Here is a 14,559-nt window from a genome sequence, read left to right on the forward strand (position 1 = left end):
GCCAGACACTCATCCCCGCATGTACTCGCTCCCATGCTGCTGCACAGGAGCAAGTATCATTGGGTCACAGCGGGGCGGCTGAAGGAGATTTCACTCCTCGCACTCCCCCGCCACTCTCCATTCACTTAACATAGCGGCCGGCCGTTCAGTACTGAACGGCTGCTGTTTACACTGAACGATCATCGTTCACGATTTTATGCAACTTAAACGATGAGCAATGATCCTGAACGCTGATCGTTCAGTGTAAACAGCAGCTGTTCAGTACTGAAAGGCTGCTGTGTTAAGTGAATGGAGAGGGGCGGGGGGAGAGCGAGGAGTGAAATCTCCAGCCACCCCGCCCACCTGCTGGCTGCTCTGTCAGAGAGCCATTGAGATACTCGCTCCTGTGTGACAGCACGGGAGCAAGTACATGCAGGGACGAGTGTCAGGTATCGTTTGCCCGACAGTCGTCCCATGTAAATGGGGCTTAAGACAAGTTGCTAATCCTGGTAGCCTTCTTATTTAATGTAATGTGGTTACAGCATAAATATTTTACAATATTGTATGCCAGTTATGTGTAATATCAGCTGAACCTGGTGTTTTAGTAGCAAGTACTGCTCCTTTCTTTCCAGTTACATCAAGCAAAAGTATACTTCCTGCAATGCATTGGCTGTTTCACTAGTGGTGACAAGGTTCACAGAGGAAAGCCCATAATGTATATATCAAGATTTTTACCCAACTACAAATAGTACAACTAATATTCAGGTGGGCTTCACACTGGTGATAAAATTGCCGATGCGAGAGCGAACGAAAACGCAGAATTATGAAACCCATGCTTTTTAATGGCTTAATTCACACTTGCGATTTTTTTCACTCATGCAATGTTGCGAGACTTTAAAATCGCAGCATGTCCTATTTTTCTTTGCTTTGCTTCTTTTTATCGCTCATGTTTCCCTAGGGAGACTCCATTTTATCGCATTGCAACGCATAAACTTGCGATTTTCGTGCGATGTGTTTTTAACGATAAAATAACGCAAAATAGTCTTTTGCGCGATAAAATTACGCAAGAAAATTGCTGGCAGCAGTGATGCGCAATTTTTCTCAGGAAAAAGCATCGCCGATGCTCCAAAATCACCTGAACACAATTGCCATTTTGCTGCGATTTTCTCGCAGTGATATCGCGTTTGCCAGTGTGAAGGAGTCCTTAGGCAAATCTGAGTCAATAGAGAAGAATCCACTGTTAGGGATCCTCATCTTTTGACCAGCCAAAGAACATCTCCCATATTGGATGACCTGTGCAGCCCTGGATCACACAGACAACCCATGGATATGAACTGGTTATGTGTAACACCTCATTTCCCCTGTGGTGGAAGTGCAAGGAAATTGAACACTGAGGTTTTCCACATATATTTGGGAGTTTCAGCAATGGTAATGGGAGATCTGCCTATTGTCAAGGGACTCTTCTAACAGGTAGGGATTATCCAGAATGGAGGACCCCTTTCATTACATTAAACATTGAAAAGCATGAAACTCACCGTGGTTTTGTCAGATAATAGTTTCTCAATCACTTCAATCAGCTGATCTTTCTGGTCTGAATCCAAGCTGGAAATAAATGATATTGTAAGAAATTAAAAGGACAATAAAGGGTCTTCTGGAGGCATAATGTAGTGACAGAAATGTCTATGTGTTTAAGCCGTATGACGGTTACAGTACTCAACTGCTAGAATATAGAATGGTAAGTTCAGACCCCGAGGAAATCTCTACCATAGAATCTGCCCCAAATTCATGGGTAAATCTGCATACGATGCAGCGGATTGGTCCACAGATTTCATTCTTTGCAAACTTGAACGGAGTAAAAATCTGCCCTAAATCACAACCTAGTAAGAATGCTGTGAATTTGAATATTGACAGCATGCCTATAAATCCGCAGCTGAACAATCCACTATATTGGTGAATCATTCTAGTTTACTCTTAATGTTCTGTTACGGAAGAGTGAACCGTGAGCAAGGCGTTATGGCCAACACGTTCCCCAGATGGTCCACAGGCGATTTTAATCTGTGGGGAAATATAAAGCAAAAAGTGTACAATAATCTGCAAACCCTGGATGCGCTGCAGGAAGTGAAGGGGCACCACTTTAGCATCTGTTGTATTATGTGGGTTAATCAATAAAGCTTTGGAAAAAACAATCTCTTAGCTCATTCTTGCTGTTGCAGTATTGTCTAAGTAAGCTATTTTTTTATGGCCCACTATATATATATATATATATATATATATAATTATGTTGTTTAAAAAAATAAGACAAAACACATACACAAATGAAATAATTTAGCAAATAGATAATTGAGCCTTGATTTCCTTAAATGTTTCTGTAATTGATGTATCCACCCTTGCCATGATCACAGTATCATCATAATTGAATTAGCCCACAGACAAAAGTTACGTCAGTTTTACAACACCCAAGACTGCCATTAAAACTGAACCCAAAGGACAATGGAGCAATTGCACTTTTTCCATTTCCCCGTGCTTAAAATCCTTCAAAAATGTTTCAGTATATTACAAGGTCTATTAAATAGCACCATAATAAAATACAACTTGTCCTGCAAAACACAAGCCCTTATATGGCTATGTTGACAGAAAAATGAAAAAAGTTGTAACTCTTGGAAGGTGGGGACAATAAAATGAAAGATTACTTGGCAGTAAAAGGGTTATCAGATTCTTTAACTTCTGCATCTTGTCTTGCAGTTTTGATTTTCAGTAATGTCAGGGCTATGCTCTGTACAACTTCAGGGGTGTGCAGAGCTGTGAGACAGCACCCACAGACTTGTATGGGCTTATCTGTACCTCCATCTTTATGTGGAAGCAGAGAGAGCTATTCTGTAATATACTGCCATATGAAGAGACATTTGATGACACACAAAGTGCCTGCAGCTCTGTAGGACAGGGATACAGGAACTCTCTGTGCCTTCTTAAATCCTGGCTGCACACAGCTCTGTATATGAAGCTTTTCAGTTTTCTTTGTGCCCAGCACAGATATTTTGTATGAAGTATAATGCTGTTTTGTTGTTACCTATACAGTTTTGGTATAGCATGTGCCGCTGTCTTTCGTACATAAGGAGACATGTCTGAAGCTGCTTCTTTTATTGCAAGCATCATAATTGGCACAATGATTGGCACACGAATACTGGAGAGAACACGCAAAGCACTGGCACGGATCAGCTGATTGGGATCCTGCGAGAGAAAGCACAGTTAATGTTAATATGCATTGCTATGATATTTTATAGCACCAATGGATCTTTCACAGTTAAATTTAAGATTCTGGCTGTAGATTTTTTTAACTCCGCTGTCTGTACATGACTGCAGTGATGCCCATTGTGCCCGAGCTGCTGTTCTGCTCTGTTAACATCAATTCAGCTTCACAGAAACTTGAACCATTGTGTTTGGAAGCGAGTCATTGAGTTCTATTGGAGACTGTTGTGAGCATGCTCTAAGGGGCCCTCACATTGGCAAAAAAATCGGGTGATTTTCTTGTGATGCGAGATGAGTGAAAACGCATGATTATGAAACCAATGGTTTTCAATGTTTTGCAGTATCGCCCATTATTTCCAATGGGTCCAGCAGACGTAGCGCCAGCCCCATTGAAAGCAATGGGAGAACATCACGATCCCCTGCCGCGGCTGTCACAGCCATGGGGGATGAAGGGAACCCCCACAGCGATGCACGGCTGTTTTCAAATCAAAACACCTTGCATCCAGGGTGAAAACATGTTACTACATGTTTTCAATGGGAGAAGACGGTGATCTCCTGCTGCAGCTGTGACAGCCGTAGCGGAGATAAAGGGGACCCCCGCAGTCATACAAGGCGGTTTCCTATTTTTATAACATCTATGTGCCCCATGACATCATATAAGACCTCTGAGGATCATTTACATTTTATTTCATACTTTTTCACTGTAGCTGGGGCATCTATAGGAACCCTAGTTACAGGGGAAATCATTCCCCTGTAATGACAATAGTCACTAACAGCTGATCTGGGTCTGCTGTGGCAGGGGGAACTTGATGGTCACGTGCCCGCAGGGTTGAATAGCGGAAGAAACACTTCTGCATTCTCCCCTCACTACATAGTGCTCATTGAGCGCTATGTAGCCTGCAAGAGAGAAGGCATAAGCAGTTAAAGACTGCTTCTGCCTTCTCTTTAGGCTGCTCAGCCAATCAATGCAGTGCTCGATGAACCAATCCCAGCCATCGCATTGGTTCATCAAGTGCTGCATTGATTAGCTGAGCAGCACTCGAGAACCAATCAGAGCCATTGCTTTCTGGAGGCGGGATTTATGAATCCCGCAACCAGGAAGTGATCTTCTGTGGGTGAACAAGGTCTGCAGGATGCCCGGTGGAGCTCTGGAGAGCGGTGGGAGAACCCGGACCGAGTCTTTTAGATAAGTTTTGTTGGTTTTTTTGGAATGCAGCTAGCGCATAAAGTTTTGGTGTAGCGCTTTTTTTCTAATGATAATGTCGAATCGCACAAAATCCACGATTTCGTGCGTTACGATGCGACAAAAACGAAGGCTCCATAGAGAAATATGGGCTAAAAAAAAACATAAAACGCGGCAATATTGAGCATGCTATCTCCTCACAGGATAGCTTAAGAGTAAACAGCGCAATTGTGAAGGAACGCCTTGGAAAGCATGGGCTTCACATATATGCGTTTTCTCATGCTATCGCATCGCGGCAAAATCGCACAATTTTGACACCCCTGTGAAAGCAGCCTAAAGTCCAGGACCAAGCGGCAAAAATTACTGTGCTTGGTCCGTAAAGGGTTAAGTCATTTTCTGACAATACATTGCCGTAAATAAAAACACCACGTACAACAAACAGCAGTACAGTAAATACCATTGTCATTACTCAACCAACCTTTAACCCTCTCTGAAAGGTAGAAATGGAGAGAAGTGCCAGATCCTGTTGTTCCTCGGCATATCGAACCAAATAAACATAAACCAATTTCTTCACCTAAAAAGATAAACATGTTTTTTTATTAAGGCGCTTTTTAGAAGGCAACATTATAGAGGGTTACAGGGGGATTCACATCTCCATTTTTATGACTTATCCACAGAACATGCCATAAGAGTCTGAAAGGTGCAGGTGTCACTTCTGGAACCCGCATCTATCTACAGTTGTAGCCCTATCTGCTCCTGCCCAGCTGTATATGGTGGTCAGGAAATACAAAAGCACCTCAGCATGCTGTTTCCAGTTATGCGGTTTCCAAAACTCTCATAGAAGTGAATGGGAGTTACGGAAACAGAGTAACACAGCAAGCTACACTGTTTCTGTAGCGCCTATTCACTTCTATGAGAGTTATGGAACAGCTTAACCCACACGCTCTCAGCTGTTTCCAGCTACCCGGCCACTGCAGTGTTCCCATTGTAAGTATAAGAGTGGGGTCACACAGGTCGCATTCTCAGCGGAAATCTCGCGGTTTTGACGCAGCGAAAAACCACAAGATTTCCGCCAGGAAAGCGCACCTTAAAACAAGCGGCATTTAGCCAGAGGTTTTGGAGCGGCTTTACCGCATGCTTTTCTGTTGTGGCCGGCTCTCCCATAGAGAGGAGCGAGGCCTCAGCAGGAGAAAAAAAAAAAAGAATGGACATGCCACATCCCAGGAATCCGCGCCGACTTCTGCCGGCTTTGCCGCGACGGATTCGCTGCCTAGTGTGGACCAGATTTTTGACAAATCTCGTTCACATGGCTGGCTAACCCAGGGATTAGCGGCCGCAGGCGTATTTGCTGCAGCGAACCTCCGCACGGAAATTCCGTGGCAAATTCGCCCTGTGTGAACCCAGCCTAAGAAGTCATTTTTCAATCACACAGTCAATATATAAAGTCGATTGCCTGAGTCTTGAATGCCACCGCATTATGAGCTCTTTTTACAGTGCTGCTTTAAGTGTTTTTTGACTGGGGTATTTTTAGTCCTAATGACCATACATGGATGATGGGTGTTCAGTAGGCATCGCTTAATATATTCCGACATTTTTTTTTATTTTGGCAATAACTAGAGATGAGCGAACCTACTCGGCCACGCCCCTTTTTCACCCGAGCGCCGCGATTTTTGAGTACTTCCGTACTCGGGCGAAAAGATTCGGGGGGCGCTGTGGGTGAGTGGGAGGTTGCAGCGGGGAGTGGGGGGGAGAGGGAGAGAGAGAGGGCTCTCCCCTGTTCCCCACTGCTACCCCCCGCTCCGCCACACCTCCCCCCACCCCCCGAATCTTTTCATCCGAGTACGGAAGTACTCGAAAATCGCGGTGCTCGATCAAGTAATTACTCGAAACGAGTATATTCGCTCATCTCTAGCAATAACACTATCAAATTGACTCGTGTCTTTTTTGCTTTACTTTTGTAATATAGGTCAGAAACGCTATCTTTTCTCCGTAGGGAGAGCACCTAGACGGTGAGTGAGGAGACTCAAAAGGCCATTCATGCTCCTCTGGGTAATATGCAAATAAGGGAGATGGAATAATACCTCCACAGTGCTACCTAGTGGAAAGCAGCATTCCTTCAAGCCAAAGTCAGACTCTTTATACAAGCCTGGTAACAATGACTGGAAATTAAAAGCAAAGCCAGACTCCATGCAGACAGCTGTTGTGGGGTATTTGCCCTTCATCAGTGTAGAGTAGGAGTCTGGCTTTGCTATATATTTACAAACTAGCTCTTTCTTCTTTAGTTATTCGGGCTGAAAGTTAATACTTTTTCACATATCTTTGGTGAACTAAAGAAAAAACTGATGACCTAAAGCACATTTTTGGTATGCTCAATCAATAACAAAGTGAATTTCACCATCAGGGTTGATTCACACAAGCAAGAATCTCACACAAAACTCGAACGGGTATGAGCTGCATTCTTTTGAATCGCGGTGCTGCGAGGATTAAAATCACAGCTTGTTCTCTCTTTTGACATTCCCTTGGAACGTCTAGCATATTGTTCTCAATGGCACCTTAAAAGACATTGCATGGCATTTGCACACCGTGCGATGTGAGGTTTCCCATTGAAATGAATGGGAAACACTTCGATCTTCTGACGCGCATGAAACACGCTCATAAGGACGCGATGCGAGTCGTTTTTGAATGAACAAAGCCTTGCCTTCATGTGAAAAGCATACGTTGGCAAGCACCGAGTTTCTCGGCCCAATATTGCACTTGCCAGTGTGAATGTAACCTCAGACCATGAGAAGGTTATTTAAAAGTGACAACTACTATGGGTGCATTTCCTACTGTGAATCTAAAAAAGCCAGCACAAATAAACATAATAACTCCAGTAATAGAAACATAATAGCCAAGCCTCGGCTACTGTTCTGTCTTTTGATTTACCAAAATATGACTAAGTTTTCCGTCTTTAATTCCTATTTACTGTTATTGGTGCATGAGAGTAGCCATTTTGGGCTGAAAAGAATAATAAATCAGTAATAATAAATCAGATTAACGACAGCAAGTAAAGATAAAGTCATCTCTGTGAGGCAGGTGATGTCTGTGTATATTTCACTTGCCGATAACGTCCCTGTTATGGGACTGCTAATGTAGCGGCATGACTTTAAAGTGTGAATAATAAAAAGGTTTCTATAGATAATAGGCTGTGCAGAACTTTCCTTTATTCAGCTACCATAATCATATCCCCGTGTTCATGATAACAAAAAATTCCTATAAGCTTCATTCCTATTAGCTGCCGACTTTCCTCTTAGTTCTATTTAGGCAACCAGCATGTGTACCTTTGTCACCTCACCTCTATGTTTTTGCAGGCCACATTTTTCACGACAGCTGGAAATAGGTCTGATGTATTCTTTCCTCGAGCTATCATCTGAAAAAGAGAGATATCATACATACGTGTGTATATGTGTGTGAAGACATTAAAAAAAACAAGTACAACACTTACGGCTACTATCCTCTTCATAGCTTCCAACTTCAGAGAGTCCTTGTTACTGTCCAACATTTCCTTCAAGTCATCATGTCTGAATTAAAACATGGAGAGAGAGAGAAACATAAGTGACACATGAAGCCTATATTCATATGGAAGGACCAATTTCTTGCAAACGTGCGCTTAATTGATAAATGGTTGAGTTACAGTTGGTACAAAATATTTCAGTGGTAAATGTTCATGCATGTATTTATACAGATTATGCAACGCGGTTTTTGGCTATACACTTCATAAAAGCGAAGCACATGCATACTGCCGACCCGTCTGCGTACACCACACAATATTTTGGTCGAGTATTTGTAAGCTAAACCCAGGAGTGAAACATATACAGGGAACAGTATAATGCAAAGATTTGCATCTCTTTTGTATTTTGGACCCTCTCCTGGTTTTGAATCAAAATACTGTTATGTGACAGTAGCCTTAAGTTTCTGGGAAAATTGTCCCTAGCGATATCCTAAATAATAGTATTAACGTTTATGGAGATCGAATATGTACTTCGGTGTCACTATCATGTGCCTTATAGAATATGGGACAGATTGTCAATATCTGATTGGTGGATCAACTGATTGAAATGGCTGTGGCTCTTGAATGAGCGCCACAACCTCTTCAAATTTTACATCTGACTATAAACCTATACTGAGAACACTGTATTATTTATTCACCTCAATAGCACAAGCTTGTAGCACTCAGAATGGCCGCTATAATACAGCATTCTCAGTATGAACAGGTACGTACTCAGATGTAACCATTGAAGAGGCTGTGGTGCTCACCCAAACTCCGTAGCTTCTTTAAGGAGCTGATTGGCTGTCCTCTTAACAGTCAGGTATTGATCACCTATCCTGAAGATAGACCATCAATTTTAAAAGGTTGTGCTTAAAAGGTTGATCGACAGAGGTCCACTGCTCAGAATCCCTGACGATCAGCTGATCTTCTGGTCGTGGTCCAGACGCCAAAACAGTGGTCAGGGCTGGAAGTGTAATAGACAGCTTCACTACCATTGAAATCAATGGGACAGAAATCTTTCATTACACTTCCAGCTCCTCACTGTGGTCAGAGCCAGAAGTGTAATAGGAGAAATGGCTCCCGTTAATATCAATGAGTGAAGCCATCTACTACACTTTTGGCCATGAGCACCGATGTGGATGTTTGGCCATACTACACTAAAAGCGGCTGGGGGATCAACTGATCGTGGAGATCCCAAGCGGAGAACCCCCGCCAATCAACTATTGATGACCTATCCTGAGGATAGATCATCAATATTAAAAGTCCCAAGATACACGTTTAAATTCCTCTGTTGTGTTCATATTCTTCTATTCATTTGTCTCACTTAGGGTGGCTTCACACGAGCGTGTTTTTGTGCGTGCATACGCGCACACAAAACACGCTTCTATTAGAACCAATGCATTCCCTATGGTGTGTTCCCATGTCCGTGTTTTACAGGTGCGTGCCTGTAAAGACAGGACATGCGTGCACCATAGGGAATGCACGCATTGTCTTCAATGGAGCCGCAGCTGCTGTCAGCAGCTCCATTGAAGACAATGGTCTGCCGCCACCCCGTAATTGTTTTTCAGGAAAGAGCTTTACATATGAGCTCTTCCCTGATAAACAAGAATTTTGGTGTAAAAAAAAACAAAACTAACCTGTCCGCCGCTGCCATGTCCCCACAGGGATGAAGAACAGATCTGTCGCATGCGGCAGATGTTTCTCTCATCCCCGCGAAGAAAAAGAATTCCCTGCTGCACCTGCCACATCCGTGACAGATGTAGCAAAGGAAATCTTCATCCCTGCAGGGAATAAAGAATTCCCTACCACAGCTGTCACAGATGACAGCTGCGGTAGGGAATCCAGCTGCCGGCATCCTGTAATTGTTTTTCAGGGAGGGGCTTTAAATATAAGCCCTTCCATGAAAAACAAGAAAAAATAGTGATAAAAATAATTTTAAAAAAAACCTCACCTTTCTTCAGCTGCCGGGGCTCAGCTGCGTCCAGCCGCCTCTTCTCCTGCACTGCTCTGAGGAGTATTCAGCAGGCGGGGATTTAAAGTCCCCGCCTGCTGAATGGGCTGCCTCTGATTGGCTGAGCACTGTTACCAATCAGAAGCAGTTCTCAGCTATAGAATGACAGCTGAGCGCTGCCTCTGATTGGTCCCTGCACTCAGCCAATCGGAGGCAGCACTCATCACCTATTCATGAATTCATGAATGGGTGAGTGCTGCCTCTGATTGGCTGAGCACAGGGACCAATCAGAGGCAGCTCTCATTTAATAGCGGAGAGTTGCCTCTGATTACTGGGTGCCGGCAGCAGGATCCTCTACCGCAGCTGTCATCTGTGACAGCTGTGGTAGGGAATTCTTTATTCCCCGCAGGGATGAAGAATTCCTTTGCTGCATCTGCCACAGATGTGGCAGGTTCAGCAGGGAATTATTTTCCCTCGCGGGGATGAAGGATACATCTGCCGAATGTGGCAGATGTGTTCTTCATCCCCGCGGGGACACGGCAGCGGTGAACAGGCATGTTTTTTTTTTAAATTTATTTATTGTTTTACACTAAAATTCTTGTTTTTCAGGCAAGAGCTTATATTTAAAGCTCTTCCCTGAAAAACAGATCAGGGGTGCTGGCAGACCATTGCCTTCAATGGAGCCGCCGGCAGCAGCCACGGCTCCATTGAAGGCAATGCACGGACCTGCATACACGCGTGCTTTTGCGCGTACATAGGTGCGCACCTATATACGAACAAAAACACGCTCGTGTGAAGCCACCCTTACCTGTGTCTATATCTAGCAAAAGTGCATTATTGCAGCCACCATAAGTTCTCATGTACCTGGCGCATATAGCCTGTACTAGGAAGATGTAGGCATTTTGTGTACTGCTATATGGTGCCTCTGTGTGCTGGAGTGACTCTAGAGAATATCTCCGTAATAGACTTCTATGGGTCATGTTTTACATCTCCATATAACACACAGAGCTGTAACAAGGCTGTGTGCATGAAGACTGAGGATTTTATTTCACAGATATCTAAATGACCAAATATGCGTAGTTATCTCAACATTTATGCCTGCTTGTTTTATCCCCAGGGTCTACATAGCTGGCCATTTTTCAGTATGGCACTTTATTACATACATTTTAAGAGAATATTTAGTTTTATGAAGCAGCTCATAACTTTGTGAACATGACTTTTCACATTATCGTTTGCCTTATAATTAATGTGTTAAAAGGAAAGCAAAGTGTTAAGTATCCGGAGTCTGTTGCTACCATATAACTTGACAGTAGGCTTTGAAATATTCATTAGTAGTGTCTTATTACACCAGGATGAAAGGGGAAGCCAGACTACAGACGCATCCACAGCAACCTTGGTTCTAAGATTCCGTTAACTGACACTATGTACATAGCTGGGCCTATAGTTAGTGATGATTAAAAAGTCTGACATAAGGATGTACCTGAAAAAGGTAGGAGTGTATGGTAATCTCTGCTTAAAATGAACTAAGACAAAATACAATAGATAATTATAATATCAATTTGGAAAAGGTTAAAAAAGATCCTAAAATGTGATGATTCATATCGATGGTATAAAAGGAAGCAACCCTAGGGTATATCTGGCTACATAAGCATGATTTCCCAAAAATTGCTACAGTCATAAAATAGCCTGACGGTTATACCCTCCCAAAAGGGAATGATATAAATATATACTTTATTGACATATATGTGCTCAAAACAGACAAAGACACGTTAAAATTGAGGAATAGGTGGCTGAACTAAATCCTTACTGAGTCCATAAATGAACTAAATATATATTGCTAGGCAGGCTGTAAGGGCAATTGTCTTTAGCTACTAATATATTCATACAGCATGCAGTGTTTGGGGAAATGACATAGCTGTTGGCAACCGATAATGGGATGCATAGAGTGTCAGTTAATAGAGGTGCTTTATAAGCAGCCGTATTATAATCTCCTAGTAAACTGCTACTGTGTTTCCCAGAAAATAAGACACTGTCTTATATTATTTTTTGCCCCAAAGGGGGTACAGTGTCTTCTTTTCATGGGGGACGTTATACTCACCTTGTCCGCGGCGTCCCGATGCCTCCCGATGGTGTCCGGCGGCGGCGTGTCGTCCTCCTCGTCGCACAGCTGCCTTCTGCTGGTGACAGGGGTTTGAATATCCTGCCTCCAGCAAAGCGAGCGCTGTGATTGGCTAATCGAGCGCTGGCAGCCAATCACAGCCAGCGCTCAATGAGCCAATCACAGCCATTCAGTAATGTCATGGGGGGGGGGGGGTATCTGAGATAGGTCCTATTTTCAGGGGAGGCCTTATATTTCAAGCCTCACCCAAAAACCCGATAGGTCTTACTATAGGGGTAGGACCTTTTTTCGGGAAACACGGTATGCTGATTATGCATCAATCACAGTTGTGACACAGGCTAGAGATGTGAGAAGTCTCTGTCTGACCACAAAGGACTGCCTTAAAGTCCAGCTACCTATAATATTTATTTGCATAGTTGAGCCATCCCTAAAAACATGTAACACGTGCCCTCCCAACATGTTTTGCCATACAGGCTTTATCAAGGGAGCTCAGGTAGGCTATAGGGGCTATGTGCATCCCATTTTGGTTGCCAACAGCTATGTCATTTCCCCAAACACTGCATGCTATGTTAACATATTAGTAGTTAAAGACAATTGCCCTTACAGCCTGCCCAGCAATATATATTTAGTTCATTTATGGATTCAGTAAGCATTTAGTTCAGCCACCTATTCCTCAGTTTTAAAGTGTCTTGGACTCTTTGTCTGTTTTGAGTGCATATATGTCAATAAAGTATATACTTCTATATCATTCTCTTTTGGGAGCGTATAACTATTTGTCTATGTTTTGGACTTACGACGGTTATGGTTAGGTGGACTGTTTTAATTATTGTCTACTAAGACAAGTTCAGGGTATGAATGGGCATAATTTGGTACTAAATTTGCCTTCAGATTCCTGGTCACAACCTAAGGCCTCATTCACACAGGTGTCTTTTTCGCACAGCATAGGCACATGAAAAAAAACATGTTTAATAGAACCAACGGTTACCTATAAAAATGTACAGATGGAGGAATTTTAGACGTGCTAAAAACTCGCACCTTAAAAAGATAGGACATGCGTGGCTACAATGCTCGCATCTAAGGTCCGTGCTGCGTGAAAAGATAGGACCTGAGTCACCAGACCTATCTTTGGTGTGTGATGCGCAGGAGTTTTCATAGACTCCTATGGGAGCAGGGGTTTAGCTGTGTCTGACGCTTGGAAAAGAAGATTAGAGGTCATTAGGTTTTTTCCAAACAGCAACAGTGCCGCTTCACGCAGAAGTACATTTTAAATATCCCGCTGTAAACTCCTGTTAGTCCCTGCGTGGATGAGGCGATACCCCGATGGTTCTGTTCATCTCCCCGGGGTTCCCTTAATCCCTGCGGGGACTAACAGGAGTTTACAGCGGGACATTTAAAATGTGCTTCTGGGCAGCAAGTTTTAAATGTGCTGCTGTAAGCAGCAGGGAATTCCTCCAACCCAGCTGCTGGGCAATTCTCCAGCAGCACGGGGGAAAGGGGACTCACTCCACATCTCTCCCCAAGGGATTTCCCCATAGCGGGGAGAGAGAGGGGGGCAGGGTTAGAGGGTTTACCGGGAGGGGGGGGGGAGTGTGCTAGAGGGATCCACCCTCTAACTCACCCCCTTGCAACTTGCTATGGAGGAATCCCTGGGAGAAGCCCTCTAGCCCTCTCTCTCTATCCCCACCCTCTCTCTGCACTATGGGGATATCCCATGGGGATCCCCATAGCAGGGAGAGAAAGAGCAGAGCTTTGGGTTAATCCCCCATAGCCCCGCTCTCTCTCCCTGCTATGGGTAAATCCCAAAGCCTTGTGCGGCTTCATCTCTTTTTCCTTCTGCGCTTTTGTGAAAAATTGCCCGTTCATGTGATTTTTAGTGCAGTACAGCCGCTAAAACCACGCCCGTGTGAAAGAGCCCTAATAGAGCTGTTATTTATGAGGTAGCAATAAGGTTTCAGATTGTAGAAGAAAAAAGGAAATATATGAAAAGAAAATAAATAGTAATGAATGAAACTACCCTGAAATTACGTATGTTGCACCACCTACACAGAATTTCTGACTAATTAGTAGTAGGGCAATGCAATTGTGTTGCATTTCGGCGAGTCTGCTGCTTCCATTGTGGAATAGACATTGCTGTGTGAGACGTCTTACCCCTGAGCTACTTTACTACTGAGCAATTTAGAATGCCCTCCACAACCTGTACCATCCTGCCTTTCTTTACCTCAGGAAATAAACACTATTTGGGAAGGCAATTTCTATGCATCCACAATTTACTGTATATAATGTATTGGCTTCATAACTTCTCTGATAATATCTTGCAACGTCTGTGTAGACTTTTTAGACTTAATGCATATAAACTACTCTAACTTGTAATAGTTGCAGGTGAAGTTTTTGATCTCTGTAGCATTGCCATAATTATCATGAAACTAGTCACCAGTGAGCTAACTGATCACTACCCACATACCTTCATGATCATCATATCAATAGTTCCTAGGACTGAGTATTAAACTTTGAAGAGTTTGCTCTTGTTTAGAAGCAGTGCCTTCTTTCTGCCT

General features: G+C 43.3%; 1 protein-coding gene across 7 annotated transcripts in view; it reads right to left on the reverse strand.

The window, feature by feature from the left end:
* The window catches only part of AP3B2 (adaptor related protein complex 3 subunit beta 2), a 78,599-nt gene that overhangs the window by 48,556 nt on the left and 15,484 nt on the right, over window positions 1–14,559 (reverse strand). For all 7 annotated transcript variants that reach the window (XM_066592446.1, XM_066592444.1, XM_066592445.1 and 4 more), the window contains exons 2-6: window positions 7,893–7,968; window positions 7,743–7,817; window positions 4,887–4,982; window positions 3,047–3,207; window positions 1,515–1,581 (exon numbers count right to left, since the gene is read on the reverse strand). In XM_066592446.1, coding sequence (XP_066448543.1) covers window positions 1,515–1,581; window positions 3,047–3,207; window positions 4,887–4,982; window positions 7,743–7,817; window positions 7,893–7,968 — 475 coding nt within the window. The remainder of the gene's footprint in view (window positions 1–1,514; window positions 1,582–3,046; window positions 3,208–4,886; window positions 4,983–7,742; window positions 7,818–7,892; window positions 7,969–14,559) is intronic.

The sequence above is a fragment of the Eleutherodactylus coqui genome, chromosome 2 (genome assembly GCF_035609145.1).
Source record: "Eleutherodactylus coqui strain aEleCoq1 chromosome 2, aEleCoq1.hap1, whole genome shotgun sequence".
In the NCBI taxonomy this organism is placed as follows: domain Eukaryota; kingdom Metazoa; phylum Chordata; class Amphibia; order Anura; family Eleutherodactylidae; genus Eleutherodactylus; species Eleutherodactylus coqui.